This window comes from Pleurodeles waltl, chromosome 3_1 (genome assembly GCF_031143425.1).
Source record: "Pleurodeles waltl isolate 20211129_DDA chromosome 3_1, aPleWal1.hap1.20221129, whole genome shotgun sequence".
Lineage (NCBI taxonomy): Eukaryota > Metazoa > Chordata > Amphibia > Caudata > Salamandridae > Pleurodeles > Pleurodeles waltl.
Window position 1 is genome coordinate 1,583,061,122 of NC_090440.1, and position 17,458 is coordinate 1,583,078,579.

A 17,458-nucleotide genomic window follows, 5' to 3' on the forward strand; every position below is an offset into this window, starting at 1 on the left:
ACTCCTGCCCTGCTAAGTGATGCCCTAGCCAATCCCTTGAAATGTGAAGCTGCCAGAACAAAGACTAAAATCCACGCAAAGGGAGCCATGCAGGGAACATTTTGATGCACCACCTGCAACGCGGCTGTAAAAATGATGCCCCACCTGCATCTCGCCTGGAGAAACGACGCAACATCTGCTTGCGGCTGCTGTAAACGACGCAAGCCCCAAGCAGCGTGGTTTTCCATCATAGTGTGGCCAGATTTAGCACGCATCATCACTGGGCATCAAAATCAATGTGAACCTGAGAGGATCCCAGGTGCCCCATCCGGAAATCAACGCATCACTCTCCTGCGGGCAGAGAAAAAAAACAACGCAACGCTAACTTATCCGATGCATGCTCGCCCTTGCTGCTTTATTTATGACACAAACCAAGTACTTTGTGTAACAACAACATTTCCATTGTTTTCTATGGTATAAGAATCTATTATTTTAAAAATTCATAACTTTACTTGTGTATGTTGGATTTTTGTCATTTTGGTCTTGTTTGATTTAGATAAATATTGCCTACTTTTCCAAACTGGTGTGGTGTCAATTTTGTAGTGTTTTCACTGTATTACTATGTGTGTTGGTACAAATACTTTACAAATTTCCTTTGAGATAGGCCTGACTGCTTGTGCCAAGCTACCAACGGGGTTATCTTAAGTGTGTATCTCCATTTCCCTGACTAGAGTGAGGGTCCCTGCTTGGACAGAGTGCAAACTGACTTCCAACCACAGACCCCATTTCTAACACCATCCCTGTTTCTTTTCCTCCTCCCGCCCCTGCCTGTATAAGGAATATAACTAGGTTGTCAACTGTAGCACCACAAAGTCTACTTAAAGGTGTGCAATGCATTGACTATGAAGTTGTAGCAAAGGACACTGTTTAAAAAAAAACCTTTGAGCATTAAACTGTAATCAACCTCTGCCTTATAATTTGAATCTTTCATCCTGAGGGACAAAAACTGTTTAGACCAGTGGTTCCCAAACTTTTGACTTCTGTGGACCCCCACTTTATTATTACTGGAACCCGGGGACCCCCACTGAATCACTACTGGAATCCGGAGACCCCTCACTGAGTCATTTTTGAAAGCTGGGCACTAAATCTGTTTATATAAATTAATTTTCTAAGCAGTTCGGGACCCCCTGAGGAGGCTTTGCGGACCCCCATGGGTCCCCGGACCACAGTTTGGGAACCACTGGTTTAGACTATTCACAGATCTCCCTCCATTCACTGTGGGAAAACGCACTTCATTACAGTGCTATTCTAGTACGGAAGAATATTGGCCATCCTGCCTGCATTTTTTCGCCGTAAATGTGTAAAAAAGAAAAAAAAAACTACATACTTTTTCCAGTGGCTGCCAAATTGCTTTACAAGTAAGCAAACCCCAAATTTCACAGGGATAAGACGTGCTGCACTATTAACGTAAGTGCAGAAAGATATTTTCATGCAATTCTGATCTTAACAGTATCTGTACAAACATTGGACCTACATGGATCTGGATGCAGAGTTGTGTCAAAGCACTGCCAGTACATGCCTAGTTTGGGATATACTTAGAGAAAATACAGCCTTTGAGAGCTGGATCCACATGAGCTGTCTCAGTCTCTGTTTATTCTCCTCACAGAAGGCAAAAAAGCTCTGGCTGTTTCATTCTACTTTTTAAAATGATCCCGTTATTCCACCCCTACTTGCCCCCTCCGATACTCACCTCCACCCGCCACCTGTTACCCACCCTAATTGAGTGCCAAATCCAATAGCTCACCCATAGGAGAGACCTACTGCCTTTCCCAGTGCTTGTTTATAATTAGAACAGTTAGTCATTAAGCACACAAGCAGAAAGTTCAGAGGGTGATTGCTGCAAGCACTCAAATAATAGCATCTTTAAAAAAAATATATAATTATAATTTCTTCTTGCTCTCTTCCATTTTAGTGGGATTCTGTGCTTTCATGTTCATTCTTTTGCGTCGTTTTACTTTCCCTAGTCCTCTCAAACACAGTTCTTGTGCTTTGCTCTGTTATACATTTTCCGCTCTTCTCCCTCAGGTTCTCTTGTTCTCACAAAAAAACTAAATGGGCACTACAAGATGTATAATAGTTTATACTTCCTGAAAGGTGTCAATGATCTCACACCTGCATCACACCAGGTATGCAACACCTATATTTTTATTTTATTGAGGAACATTTACATAATGATTAGAAGTAGGTCTTTGTGTCGCTTCTCACACAATTCTGTTATAAGGAACAAAGAAACACAGTTTTCCTCTTGTACCTCTTACTCTGGGAACAGTTTTGCACTCTTTTTTTGAGACATTCTCTGAAGACATTTTAATCTTTAAACTGCTTTATGTTTTATTTTCTTTCTTTTATAATGGTTAATCATCCTTCAAATAATTAGTGCATTTCAGTATCATGTCTAATTGAATTTATTTTTAGCACTATTAATCTGCTTTCTTTTATTGCTGATTTGCACCTTAATTAGGAATATACCCATTAAATCTAATTTTGGAATACAAAACCATATTTCACTAACAACATTCTTGCTTTGGCTCTTTTAACCCTTCCGTTGCTAGGCCTTTCCCTCCCCCACCTCAAGTACTAATCCTTTTTTGGCTGTTATATGTAGTTCGCGCTTAGGCCCCCTTAACTTTTTGTCCACATAAGTTATCCACACCAAATTTGCATTCTTTTTCCTAACATCCTGGAGATTCTGAAGGTACCCAGGGTTTGTGGATTCCCATAAAGAGGACCGAGAAAGTAGCCTAAAAACAGTTAGATTTTGTTTTTTTGTAGGAAAAGTGGGGGGAAAAAAGCATCTGTTTCTTTTCCCTGCAAATGTCATCAACAAAGGATTTGTGGTGCGGCTCCGTGCAGGAGGGGAGGAGTGGAGTATACCTTGAGCAGATAGCGTACATGTGGTGTCCCTGTATGCAGGTGATTTGCTCTTATAAATTTGTGACATCACAGCGTATCTCGCCACGATTCAGCACCTTCAGGAGGACTTGGCTTCCGTTTCCGGGCTGTGGGTTAACAGGGCAAAATCAGAGGTTTGTCCATTATGCCCAGGACAACCACCACTCGACCTAACTCTCGGTGATGTCCACCTCCACTGGCGTCAGCAGGCAGTTTGATACTTGGGGAGTCGCCTATACCACTCCCCTGCTGACCTCTTCAATGGCAATTACTCTAGGGTTTTAAATGGGGCATGCTCCCAGCTACATTTCTGGCAAAACCTTCCATTGGCACCAATCGGCAAGATAGTCCTGACAAAAATGATCCTCCTGCCGCGTCTACTTTACTACTTCATAAACCTCTCAATCATACCGCTGTGCTCCTTCTTGGCGGAGCTAGACACTCTCCTCAGTGTACTAATTTGGGGCGCTAGTCAGCGTCGAGTCGCCTTCGCTAAGCTGCAGCTATCGCCTGACTAGGGAGGCCTGTTGACTCTATCCTTCGAAGCTTTCTTTTTGCCGGCACAGCTTCAGTGGTTCTCCCGCTGGACTGCTGGTCACAACCATGGGGAAGCCACTGATGCTCAGAGCCCAGTCCAGGTGCCGGAGTTGAGGAGGCTCCTTTGAAATGGCCACAGTGCCAGCACACTTGGCCCCTACAGGTGACGCTGGCTCAGCGATGCATGGCTCGGGTATATCGGCTATATCACGCCGTCCCCATATGCACCTCTCTGGTCCCCTTTGTTGTGTTGCCCTGTCAACAAGGCTTCTACACTGCTGGCACCCTCTAGGTATGGACAGACAATTCAGTCCACAGAGTTGGTGCACTTTTCCAGGGAGGACTGCCTCCTTCCCTCTGCACAGCTGGCAGAGGAAACCGACCTTCCACGTGGGCAGTTCCTTCTTACGGGCAGCTGGTCCGTGCATGGCAAGTGCTCTCGTACATATCGGAAGGAGGGCCCTCTACACTCCATTCTGCTGATGGGACCTGGCTGCCATCTAATTACATGACTATACAGAGTGATATGTGAACTTGTTGACTTTTCTCAGTTTCAATTTTGGAAGGGCACTCTGGGGTAAAGAATGGGATATAGCACTCCAAAACCTTAAGATTGCATTGTGTAACTCCTGATTCAAGAGCATACAACTTTTCATATACACGCTGTCCAGCTGTCCCTCTGCTCCACCCAGGAGGCAGATTTCCCCCACGTGCTCCGGTCCTGTCCAACCCTCCGCAGCTGCTGCACATCTGTTCACTCTACACTCAGAACAGTCACAAAGCTTGCTCATCTTGACATGCGGAGGCCACCTCAACTCTGTATTTTTAAGTGCACTAAACAACAGCAAGTGCCAGATTGTTTCGCAACTCTTGTGCTCCTTCTTGCAAAACATACCCTGACCATGCACTGGTGGTCCCCTGCGGCCCCTCCGATATCTGCTTGGCACAGCGCTGTATGTAAGTAGGGAGCAGTGGAGGACGACACCCTCTGATCCGAGGAGATCGGTCTGTTGTGAAAGCATCCGATCTCCCCCGCTGGGCCACAGTACTTCCACCAGACGACAACACAAGCAGATCCTCTTTCCCAGCCTCAAGAGTAGACCCATCAACTCTGCACACCCCATGTGCAGTACAGCTAGGAAGCCTGCCTTAAGACTGTTCACCTCAGACACACCCAGCCCCCCCTACTTGTCACCAGTTTGATTAGCTGCACCCCTTAGTCACCTTCACATATGTGATTACTCACCTCCTGCTACCAAACTGTCCCCAATTTTGCTCTTTCTGTCCCAGTTCAGTTCACTGTTGGGTCCACCGAAGCCCTGCTGTTCGCACTTGAACACTGCGAGGATCAAGCACAACCCTTCATCGTAACGCTATGGATTGCACCCACTGCATCTGTAACGTCCCCATACGCTTTCTGGATATTGAGCTTCGCTAACCACTGCACGTCTGTCCTCCTTTTTCTTTGTTTGCAATTGTATATCAAAAATTAAATACAAATATTTTAAAAAGGGGGTTTGCAGTTCTAAACTCGCCATCTTCCTAGCTTTCAGAAACAGGCAGACCTGAAACAGAAAACCATCATTTTCAAAACAGTTGTAGCATTTTCCATTTAGTTGTGGAAATGGGTGTGAAGCCAATGAAGGATCCTGAAAAGCTATACGTTTCTGAAGAGTAGACACAATTATGAATTCAGTAAGGGGGCATTTGTGTAGATCCTTCAAGGGTTTCCTATTGAAAGTAACAGTTGAATAAAAAAATAAAATTGAAATTGAGTTGAAAAAACAACCATTTATGTCTACATTTTCATCTGTAACTTCTAACTATGGCAGATTTTCCAGAGCAATATACAGTTGCGTCCGCTGGACCCTTTTGGTTGCGGTGATCCCTGCGGTTTGTAGGTTCATCAAGAACCCTATATTCCCAGAGCCAATAACTGAGCTGCACCTTGCAATGGTTTTTCATTAAGTACTGAGTATACAATGATTATTTCATAAGTTTCCTTGATACCTAGTAATTAGACACACAATATGAGTTTAGGAGCAGTAGTTCTTTGCACATTTCTGACTTTGGTGATAGCCACACTAGCATGTGAATCAGAGGGCATTTCTCAAAATTACTTCTTTCTTACACACTGCCTTACATTTGGAAAGCAGAAATGCGGAGAAAGACATTGGTAATAAAACTTGTTCTACTTTTCTGTGTTCCCCTAAGTCTCATGATGAAAATAGTATCTCACTTGTGTGGTTAGACCTAGCGCCTGCAACAGGAAATGACCTAAAACGCAACGTGGACACAGCACGTTTTTCCACCCAAAACTGATGTGGATTTTGGATCATAGCTCAGCCAGCACCTAGGGAAAACTAGCAAACCTGTACGTCTTTAATACTAGGCACCAACGGAAATCCAGCATGGGAGTGATTTGTGTGTCTCTCACATGGTTCTGTTACCCAGACTCCCTTGCAAACCTCAAATGTGTCTAAAAAAAAAAAAAAAAAAAAACATTTTCCTCAAATGTCTGTGATGGAAAGTTCTGGAATCTGAGGGCAGTCGCAACAATTTCCTACCACCCAGCGTTGCCCTTGTGTTGGACCTGATTTTTTGCAGGGTCATCTCCAAACTTTGTGCCTTCCTCCTATTTTTCTTAACCTCTTTTTGTTGGCTTTAGGACTCTGAGCACTTTATCACTGCTGATCAGTGCTAAAAGTGTATGTGCTCTCTCTTCTAAACTTGGTATGATTGACTTAAACCTGTTTGGCTTATTTAATGTACCAGCAAGCCCCTTGTAAAGTGATATAACTTATACCCAGGGCCTGTAAATTAAATTCTACTTGTGGGCCTGTAGAGCAGATTGCGCCACCCACAAAAGTTGCCTTTCAAACCTGTCTCAGGTCTGCCACTGCTGGGCCTGTGTGCGCAGTTTTCTGCCACACTGACTTGGCAAGTCAGACTACTTTTCCAAGGCCTAAAACTCCCTTTTTACTACACCCAAATCACCCCTAAGGTAGGCCCCTAGATAGCCCTATGGGCAGGGTGCTGTGTATGTAAAGGGTAGGACATATGCCTTTATGTACTACTTGTGCTAGTAGTGACAGACCGCCTATTTAGTTTCTGACTACTGTGAGGGCTGTGCCTCTCATAGGTTTGCATTGGAAATGCCCTGACATATTATCTTATGATCTATGAGGAATAGCGTGGGCATATTTAGTATGTTTGTAATGGTAGCGTGAAATCCTGCTTATCGGTGTAGGTGGATTTTTTTTTACTGCCAAATATCTCACAAATATCTTTTCATATCCACACCTGCCCACCAAAACTAAGTTTTCACTATTTGTTCAGTTCTCACTATTCCAAAATGACCCTAATGGCACACGACAACTAATTTGCGCAAACTTGTTAGAGGAGTGACCCTTTCACCTCTCCAGACATTCCATATTTGCACACAAAGTTCTGATCTCATCTCCAAAATGTTTTCAAAATTAGCATCCAAATCAACTTTGCTTGGCTATCCCTTCAGAAGATATTCAGCAAAACCAGTAAAAACAGAGTGTCTTTCCTATATTCAAGTTCCCATATGTCCTTCTTAATACAAGAACTACCACAATCCTGCACATATGCAATCTGGGTATCATTCCAAAACTCATCCTGATACATTTCCATCTGCTTAGGCATTCCTGATCGAAACTCAGCAGGCACATTTTCTTTACATAATACATGTAAAGTTTTAGACATGTAGGGCCAGATGTAGCAAAGGGTTTTTCCCATTCTGTGTCAATGGGAAAATGTGTTCGTACATATGGCCCATAATCCTGTAATCCCACAGATAACCTGGCAGTTCTTGATTGGGGCATTAGCAGTTCTCACTACAGAATTTTCACCAGCGGTGTGTGCTCACATCTTAGTGTATAACATTTCCCCATACAAAGGCTCTAAAATGTTTATCCACCCACGCACAAGCAATATAACAGAATATCTTTCTTCCATAGGTTACAAAGATCTAGAAGTATACATGATCACAGTTTTCACTTCCACCGTTTTCTATTTTAAAACTTCTCCCAATCTTTTGCTACTGGCATCAGTTGTGATCACACAATAAGCATTAAGATCAAAATCTTTGAGATGCCACATTTGTAATACACTTCTTCACATTACGAAAATCCAAATCACACTCCTCAGTCCATTTAAGTTTACCCTTGTTCGTAGGCAATTGTCTAATGTTGTATGTTTCAGCAACCTTGGGAATGTGTTTCGAACAGAACTCTGCCATCCCTATGAATGATCGAACTTCTTATTTACCACTAGGAGCCAGCACACTCTGTATAGCATCCATCAATGATGGTTTGGGCCTAATTCAATCACAATTGGTATCCGTCCTAAATAGGTGACACTACTCAACAAATGAACATTTTGAAAAATCAGTTATCAAATGTCATGACTTCAAAATGCTTAATACCTTTTCCAATAACTGATCATGTTCAGACTTATCTTTCCCAAAAACAAGTATGTTGTGTTGAAATTTCTTTCGCCCATTTCATTTAAAAAAAAAAAAAAAAACTGATGCATTAATACCTGAAAAACTGCTGCTGTAGGTGCTAACCCAAGTGGCATGCATTTAAACTGCTAGGAACCCTGCAGTGTGATTAAAGCTACAAATTCCTTACTATGCTCAGACACTGAGATTTGGGGATACACTGCTGATAGATCAATAGAGGAGATCACTTGGTGCCTTTCAACAAAGATAACATTTTGTTTGTCCTAGGCAATAGAAGTTGATCCGTTCCTATTACTATTCAGATGACGCAAATCAACACATAATCTCAACTTGTCATTACTAGGGCGTTCCACCACCAAAGGTGAAACCCACACTGAAATAGGCTCAATTATGTCAGCTGCAACCCACTTTTCTAATTTCTTTGTCACCTCTTCTCTTATTGAAATAGGAACGTTCCTGACATTGTGTATGAAGAGCACAGCACTCTCCTTGAGTTTCATTTTATGTTAAAACACGTAAATTGAAGATCCTTTCACTAAAAACAGTAGAAAACTTCTTCAACATCTTTTCGCCCACTTTTACACCTCCATCTTCCACAAGTACTTTCTCTTTACTTTTCAGGTCTAGCCACCCTAAAACAGACGGACCTTTGTTTGCAGCATACAAAATGCCATATGCCTTTTGATTCTTGAATTCAAACTTGAACCAACAAAAAAATAATAATTTTTAAACACATTTTTATTGATTTTAAAGCAAACAAACAGATGCACATCGGGTATAAATGTATGTTATTCACAGTACTATACAGTAGTAGCTGCTCCCGAGGGTCTGGACATTTTTAGGGAGTACGTTTTACAGAACGGGAGGCATTGGTTCAGAACAGTATTCAGATAAACAAACCATTAAAACAAATTTTAAATGTCAGGTCATGCAGACACAATGAATCACATCAAGAGTGACGTGGTGTGTGGCGACCCATATTAGGGAGTCTCAATTACACTTTATCTAATTCTCAACAGTGAAATGGATACGAAATGACATGCACATGCAGCTTAATTTTAAGCATGCTTCTAAAGCCATTTAGTCTAATTAGAAGACTACTTCTAGTGCAACTGTAAGGCTTAAAGGAATATAGCAGTTATCTCTTCCGTCAAATGCCCGTTTAATGCTAGGGCCCCTCTGAGAGAGCCTGCAACTTGTTTAGGAGTGTTTCCCATTTCTGTGCAATATGGACTTTGCGCAGGTCCTGGGCATCTTCCCTGCGGAGGGCTATTGATTCGGTTGTACCCTATTTTACGGTAGCCACATGCCAGTATTGTAGCCTTGGCAGCCTAGCGACTTTCCAATGCTCTGCAGTGGATCTTTGAACCATCAGTAAAGTCAAGTCTATAAAACGATTGGTGGCGCTTCCTGTCTTCTAAAGTTTGAACAGCCCTAAAACACCAGTTTCTATAGTGCACAATCCCACATGCCCCATGATGTTTGGTAATGCGTCTGTGACCTCCCTTCACATCCTCATTACCACTGGGCTGTTCCAAAACATATGGGCCATGGTCAGCATTATGAGCGCCGCATCCAGGATTGTTTGAGGCAGTGCTGTATATCTTGTGTAGTTTCCCTGCTGCGAGGTATGCTCTGTGTAGGATGTTGTGTATATACAGGGAGTGCAGAATTATTAGGCAAATGAGTATTTTGACCACATCATCCTCTTTATGCATGTTGTCTTACTCCAAGCTGTATAGGCTCGAAAGCCTACTACCAATTAAGCATATTAGGTGATGTGCATCTCTGTAATGAGAAGGGGTGTGGTCTAATGACATCAACACCCTATATCAGGTGTGCATAATTATTAGGCAACTTCCTTTCCTTTGGCAAAATGGGTCAAAAGAAGGACTTGACAGGCTCAGAAAAGTCAAAAATAGTGAGATATCTTGCAGAGGGATGCAGCACTCTTAAAATTGCAAAGCTTCTGAAGCGTGATCATCGAACAATCAAGCGTTTCATTCAAAATAGTCAACACGGTCGCAAGAAGCGTGTGGAAAAACCAAGGCGCAAAATAACTGCCCATGAAATGAGAAAAGTCAAGCGTGCAGCTGCCACGATGCCACTTGCCACCAGTTTGGCCATATTTCAGAGCTGCAACATCACTGGAGTGCCCAAAAGCACAAGGTGTGCAATACTCGGAGACATGGCCAAGGTAAGAAAGGCTGAAAGACGACCACCACTGAACAAGACACACAAGCTGAAACGTCAAGACTGGGCCAAGAAATATCTCAAGACTGATTTTTCTAAGGTTTTATGGACTGATGAAATGAGAGTGAGTCTTGATGGGCCAGATGGATGGGCCCGTGGCTGGATTGGTAAAGGGCAGAGAGCTCCAGTCTGACTCAGACGCCAGCAAGGTGGAGGTGGAGTACTGGTTTGGGCTGGTATCATCAAAGATGAGCTTGTGGGGCCTTTTCGGGTTGAGGATGGAGTCAAGCTCAACTCCCAGTCCTACTGCCAGTTCCTGGAAGACACCTTCTTCAAGCAGTGGTACAGGAAGAAGTCTGCATCCTTCAAGAAAAACATGGTTTTCATGCAGGACAATGCTCCATCACACGCGTCCAAGTACTCCACAGCGTGGCTGGCAAGAAAGGGTATAAAAGAAGGAAATCTAATGACATGGCCTCCTTGTTCACCTGATCTGAACCCCATTGAGAACCTGTGGTCCATCATCAAATGTGAGATTTACAAGGAGGGAAAACAGTACACCTCTCTGAACAGTGTCTGGGAGGCTGTGGTTGCTGCTGCAGGCAATGTTGATGGTGAACAGATCAAAACACTGACAGAATCCATGGATGGCAGGCTTTTGAGTGTCCTTGCAAAGAAAGGTGGCTATATTGGTCACTGATTTGTTTTTGTTTTGTTTTTGAATGTCAGAAATGTATATTTGTGAATGTTGAGATGTTATATTGGTTTCACTGGTAATAATAAATAATTGAAATGGGTATATATTTTTTTTTGTTAAGTTGCCTAATAATTATGCACAGTAATAGTCACCTGCACACACAGATATCCCCCTAACATAGCTAAAACTAAAAACAAACTAAAAACTACTTCCAAAAATATTCAGTTTTGATATTAATGAGTTTTTTGGGTTCATTGAGAACATGGTTGTTGTTCAATAATAAAATTAATCCTCAAAAATACAACTTGCCTAATAATTCTGCACTCCCTGTATAAATTTCACATTGCAGAAGAGCTTGCACAAATATACTAGGACCTTGTCCCACTCCTTTTGTGCCAGGTCATGATCAGTGCCATTTTCCCATTCCTGTGGGATGGATTGCAATAGGTCTTGTGGGGTGTGAGCTAGTGCACTGAGGAACAGTGTGATCAGTCAGCACCCTCTTCCGATGATTTGGAGCACGTACACTAAGAATGCGTGTCTGGCTCAGTATCTGTGATTTGCCAGAGGTGCTGTAGTTTGGCCATTAGTATGTGGTAGACCAGAAAGGGGCCCAGTGGTAGATTATGATCTGCCTGCAGCTGCTCAAGCGGAATGAGGGCAGCATCTGAAATAGGGCACCAAGAGTGTTTACCCATCTACTTCCCAGACCTCCACCCTCTCTCTTCCCAGCAAATTCCTGAAGGGGCAAATAGAGTTGATGAAAATCTATGGTGTGTATTGTGTGAAGGACAGCTGCATATGTCTAAGGTAGTTGATGTCCACTGTCCTCAACAGTTTATTAGACTGTTCTGGGATTTTTTTGCTGCAGCAACTCCAGGGTCATTTAACGGGCATGGTCTGGCGTGGGTAATCCCAGCTATTCTAAGTGACGGTCTGCTAACCCTTGGGATGGCCATTGCAGCTGCGCCACTAAATAATAAAGCGCTAAATTAGGGGCTCCTAGGCCTTCCCTATCTACTGGCAGCTGAAACTTATGGAGTCCAACAATTCTTCTGCCCCTATTCCATATAAAGTTTACAAACATAACATGAAGGGTGTGGAATGTGGAGCGAGGAATATGCACTGCTCCTATAAAGCAGACTCAGGCAAGTATTGTGCTCCCGACCAACGAGGCTTTATGCCACAGCATATCACCAAACTAAACCTTAGACGTCTGTTCGGAGTACTGGCTGGAGCACTTGATGATAATATAACTACGCTAGTCTTTTCCACAGACGCATCCAAAGCTTTTGACACCCTAGAATGGGAGTACACATATGCAGTTCTAGAACACTTTGGTTTTGGCCTTCCTTTCTGTGATGGATCTGGCTCTTATTCTAAATACCAGAGGCACAAGTGAGATTTAATGGGCCTTCACACTACATCGTGGGACAAGAGAGGAATGCCCGCTCTCCCCCTTATTGTTTGCCCTGGCATTGTAGCCCATGCCTGTGTTTGGCAGGGGAGATCCACTGGTCTGTTGATTCACATGGGGAGAGTCATGAGAGGAGTGTAGATCACTATACGAGGATGGCATCTTATTACGTCACAGACCCTACATTCACGATTCCACGAATCATGCAGATCCTTCACACCTTTGATCTTTACTCTGGAGACACCATTAATTGGTAAAAGTCCCTTATATACCTAATAACAGGTCCCATACTGACTCCCAGCACCTAGATACAAATGCCTATGTTACAGGAGGAGTTTAACTATTTAGGAGGCTATATTACCAAATATCCAAAGATATTTTAACAACCCAACCCAACATACTATCTGTCTTGGAAAGGTTTGAGGCAGATGTCCGCCACTGGACAGATTTGCCACTCTCTCCAGTTACATCTGCTGCTTCATTTCTACTACTTTTTAAATGTGATTTGGGACTGCCTGCAAATACAACCCTGGGGAGGGCCCCTGGGGAGGTAATGCAGGAATTTAAAGGTTTCCCATCCCAACTACAGTTAAGGGTTGCATGCTAAGCGTTTGAGGAGAAGCCCCACCTTTGCTGATTGGCAAATTATGGTTATCACTGGGACTGGCAGTGGCTAAAAGAAATATAGCTCATAACTGGTGGGGTGGGGGAGGAAGGATACCGCCATTCCTTTGTGAGTGGCAGCATGACATGGACTGGTGTATGAATGCTGAACTTTCAATATACCAAAGTAGGGGTTGCCCCAAAAAGTGGGACAAAGTCTGGGCCCCATCAAATAGCTATCGAGGACACAGAATAGAATGAGAACTGTTAAGACTTAAGTCGTGTGGAGATTTAAAATATACACACTTACTTGACTGTAACACAATGTTTGAGAGTACTACTTACCTTCCACGGCGATGGAAATGCTTGATGATTCCCTGTTACGCAAAGTTGTTACTTGATTATGTGTATGTCAGTTATGAAAAACCAATAAAAAGATTTAAAAAAACGAAAAAGATGGTATTTGGGCCCTGTTACCTAAAGTAGCTAAGACTACTTCATTCTGGACCAAGAGCGAGGGTGAAGGTCAATGGGTATCTCTCCTGGGAATTTGCCATTGAGAGAGAGGAACGTGACAGTGCTGCCCTCCTCGTCTCTGCTAATTTCCTTGACGGCAGAGGTGTTGGCTACATGAATGTGCATGGATACACAAATCTAGGGTTGGTTGTGAGGCTCAAGCGGGGAAGAGCGGATTTTGCTATACACATATGATATTCTGTTGTACCTTTATAACCCGGACCAATTCCTTACTAGGCTGCATGAAATCATTTGTATATACAGGAGGGACTCCGGTCTTACGATAAATTGGGAGAAATACCTGCTCTTTCCAGTGGAAAACTGGAAACCCCTGGGTGACCTACTTTTACCTCCAAGGATGGAGCCCCACAAGTTCAAATATCTGGGAATTTGGATCACCAGAGATGTCATGCCTCACTGTGAGGCAAATCTCGAGCCATTGATAGAGACCCTGGAATTTGATGTTAAAACACTGGAACACACTGCCCCTCTATCTGCTGGGGAAAGCAGCAATGTTTAAGATGATTGTATCCACAGACTGTTGTATGTGCTGCAGAGTAGGCAATATAAAATCCCTGATGCCTTTGCAACTAAAATTGACATGCACTTAAGAACTCTACTGTGGGCAAGGGGGGGGGGGGCAACCCCACATTGCGATAGCAGTGCTGCAGTGATCCAGATTTGAGGGGTGTATAGCGCTACCAAATGTTACAAAATATTATGAAGCTTCCCATGTTAGTGTAGTTAATGACTGGCATGTGCAGTTTGGTATGACCCAGCCTTCCAGACGGATAGATGAGGAATGGGCAAAATGAGTCACTTGCACACACTCCATGGTGGAATGGTAGGCTGCACAATGCTGCCAGCTGTCCGGGTGGTGATTGCAGTATTGTATAAACTGACTACGGATGTGAAGAGAGACAAAAGACTTACCTTAGGACTCTGCTCTGGGAGTCACAAAAACTGGGATCCATTGGAGCCCTGTGGGGCTTCTGTGGCTGGGAAGCCATTGGCATCTCTACGCTGGTTGATGTATGGGATGCAAACTAAATTGTCCTTTTCGAGCATATGCAAAGAGTATATCAAATTCCCACAACCCACTGGCTCAAGTGCAGACAATTACGGCATGCACTTCAGGAGTGTATCCCTAGAGAGGAGGAGACGCAGGAGGACTCTCCACTAGAACTGAGACTGTTGGATGGACGAATCACAAGGAAAATAGAACTGCAGCCTAATCTAGCTCTACTAGGGATCTGGGACCTCACAGATGCAGCACGATAGCAGAAACTCCTGGTAAACATAGGATACATTGTGACGAAGAGGGACATTGCCCAACTATGGGGGATGCTAAAAGATTCCTTTTTTAGGGAGTTGGAGAAAGGAATGGATAGCTTCATGATGATGGAGAAGGAACTATATAAGGGTAGAGGATGCCGAAAAAAGTTCAAGAAGATGTGGGGAGGGTGGGACACAGTAGTGATGGATAAACAACGCCTGAAGCACCAGAGCACGATGAGGGACCATTATTGATGGTTCTCGGGATGGCTGGCAGTGGGTCCCAGAGGGAGAAATGGGACAGCGCATATAGAAGTCTGTCAGGGCCTTGAATGTTAAGGAACTGTACACCTAAATGGCTCTCCCAGTTCTGTGATAGAGCTAACCTGGGATTGAGGATACTGTACTGTGTGGTAAGGTGAATGAAGCGGGCCAGGTGGGAGGGATGCTGTGATTGTGTCTTTTCATTGTTTAAAGTTTGGTATTCCATGTTAAATAATGATCGAATATATCAACAAAAAATGGTGGTTTATGTTTTCGAGGGAACAAGTGAGCAGGGCTCAAGAGAATTGTAACGGGTCTTGTGTTTTGACAGTAAACGACTAAATAAGCACAGGAGTGCGCACCTCGACTGTTTTGTGTTGGAGCTTTTGATGTGGGCGATGGCTCTCATTGTGGCACAGCACCCATCCTGTGAGGGAGAATTTGGAGCTCTAAGAGGATTTTGAGGCATGTGTGTCTGTGGGTTATTTCTTTTGTACATCTAATGATAGTTTTCTAAAATTGTTATTTTCTAGTGCAAAAGATGGCCTTCGAGCAATTCTGAAAAGAGTGAATCACAAAGTGCCTCATGTTGCTTTGCAAGCCTTAACAGTAAGTAACTGCTTTATGTGATGAACCTGTTCTGTGTTCTGTAAAATGTTCTGTCTCTGCCTGTTAATTTGTAAACTTGCATTATTTTTGTTTCAGCTCTTAAGTGCTTGCATGTCAAACTGCGGGAAGCTTTTCCATTTGGAAGTATGTTCACGAGATTTTGCAACTGAAGTTCGTAGCATCATAAATAAGGTAAGAGTTTTAATGCTTTCTTATGCAGTTCCTATCTCGGTCCAGTGCTGAATAAGAATGCAGGTGTTCTGAATGCCCTTTTTGTTTCTCTTGCATATAGTATTTTTAGATGAATGTCACCTGTCTTCAGCCTTCGTCCCCTGTTTTCTTTTTTAAACTAAATAATTTCTTCTTTTGCATTACCTTTTGTAATGAGACTTGTCTGATCCTGTTCTCAATAACTCTGGCTATGAATGGTGGCAAACCTATGTTTGTGAGATCACATTTATTTTACAGCACTTGAGGTAGCACAGTGTCCAGAAAATGTCTTTTAATATTCATGAATTTAAAATCATTGATGTCATATTAAAAGGCATATTTTCAATACTGCATGTTTCAACATTGCATATTCCTAGTGAGCCCTCATTTTCAGCTTTGTTTATACACTAAGTCCTCACTTCCTGATCAAACCTTGCATATTTTGTAATTAAGGGCTAGCTGTACAAAGCAAATGACTACTGTTTCGTAATTTGTGATTGTTACTGAATCGCAATTTACAAATCAGTATTTAGTATGTACGAATGCAATGGACTGCCCATTACCGATACAGTACTAGTTGCACTCGCAATTTAAGGAATCGCAAATAGCCATTTGGTAAATAGTGAATCAAGTCTCAAATAACACATTCTTTTACCTGGTTGTGAGAGATGACATTGTAAACAGGAAGTAGGCTAGCAGCAGACTGTAAGAACAATGGAGAGTATTGAGACCGGTGATTGCCAGTCAAATCCATTTGGGATCAGCCCCAATCTCATCCATCCAGCCTGCAAAAGCAGGAAAATGTCCCAGCAGAATCCTGAGAAGGAGAAGGCCCTTGGAGGGAGAAAGAGAAAATTAAAATTCTCAGAGAAATATTTGGAAATTCTCACTGAAGAGTATGTATCCCATGGTGCCTGAGTCACAGAAGAAAAAATATGGCTCGACATCCAGGAGCGCATTAATTCTGCAGGAATTATTCACAGCTCAGTTGAAGAGATCCATAAGAGGTGGTACAATCTCTGAGCCAGGATGAAAGAGAAGAGTAGGCAAAGTCTGGTTGCAAAATACTGATTCAATAACTTGTTGGTTAGGTAAAATAGCTCAATGAATGCTTTAGGTACATTGAAAAATGCAATTTTAGTGGTCGGTAACCAGTTTGCTAACGCTGCATACATCTAGCCCTTAGTTCCAAGTTTCTTACTAGCAGCAGGATGTTGTGTGCATGGTTGTGACTACAACACTCCTCCAGATTGTGTTCACTTGAATATCATTGATGGGACAGGACAACTCCACTTTAAATCTTCAGACATCTGTAGTTCCTTACCATACAGTTTGAGGATTTCCTGCAAGAGTTCACTTTTTAAAAATAATTTTGACAAATCAAATCCAGCAAACTACAGGTCTGGATCAAAAGGCTCATTCCTGGGTAGTAATAGAAATTTTTGCCTTTTACCCAGCTCCCCAACTTTGGGGAAAACAACTTGTGTTGTATCTAAAGTCTGGATTTAGACCAGCTGGAGGCACAGTCAGTCATCATATCCATATGAGATGACCCAAAACTCACTGTGGAAAAAGTGGTGCTTTTCCACTACTGCTTCTGGATGCAACATCACACTTCCACAGTGTCCAACAGACAATATTACACAGACTACAACATCTTGGTCTGCTCAAGAATATTCTATAGCGGATCGCCTCGAACCTCAGACAGACAAAG

General features: G+C 42.9%; 1 protein-coding gene across 2 annotated transcripts in view; it reads left to right on the top strand.

The window, feature by feature from the left end:
* The window catches only part of STAM2 (signal transducing adaptor molecule 2), a 310,306-nt gene that overhangs the window by 62,594 nt on the left and 230,254 nt on the right, over positions 1-17,458 (top strand). For both annotated transcript variants that reach the window (XM_069225179.1, XM_069225180.1), the window contains exons 3-4: positions 15,459-15,534; positions 15,631-15,726. In XM_069225179.1, the coding sequence (XP_069081280.1) occupies positions 15,459-15,534; positions 15,631-15,726 (172 nt within the window). The remainder of the gene's footprint in view (positions 1-15,458; positions 15,535-15,630; positions 15,727-17,458) is intronic.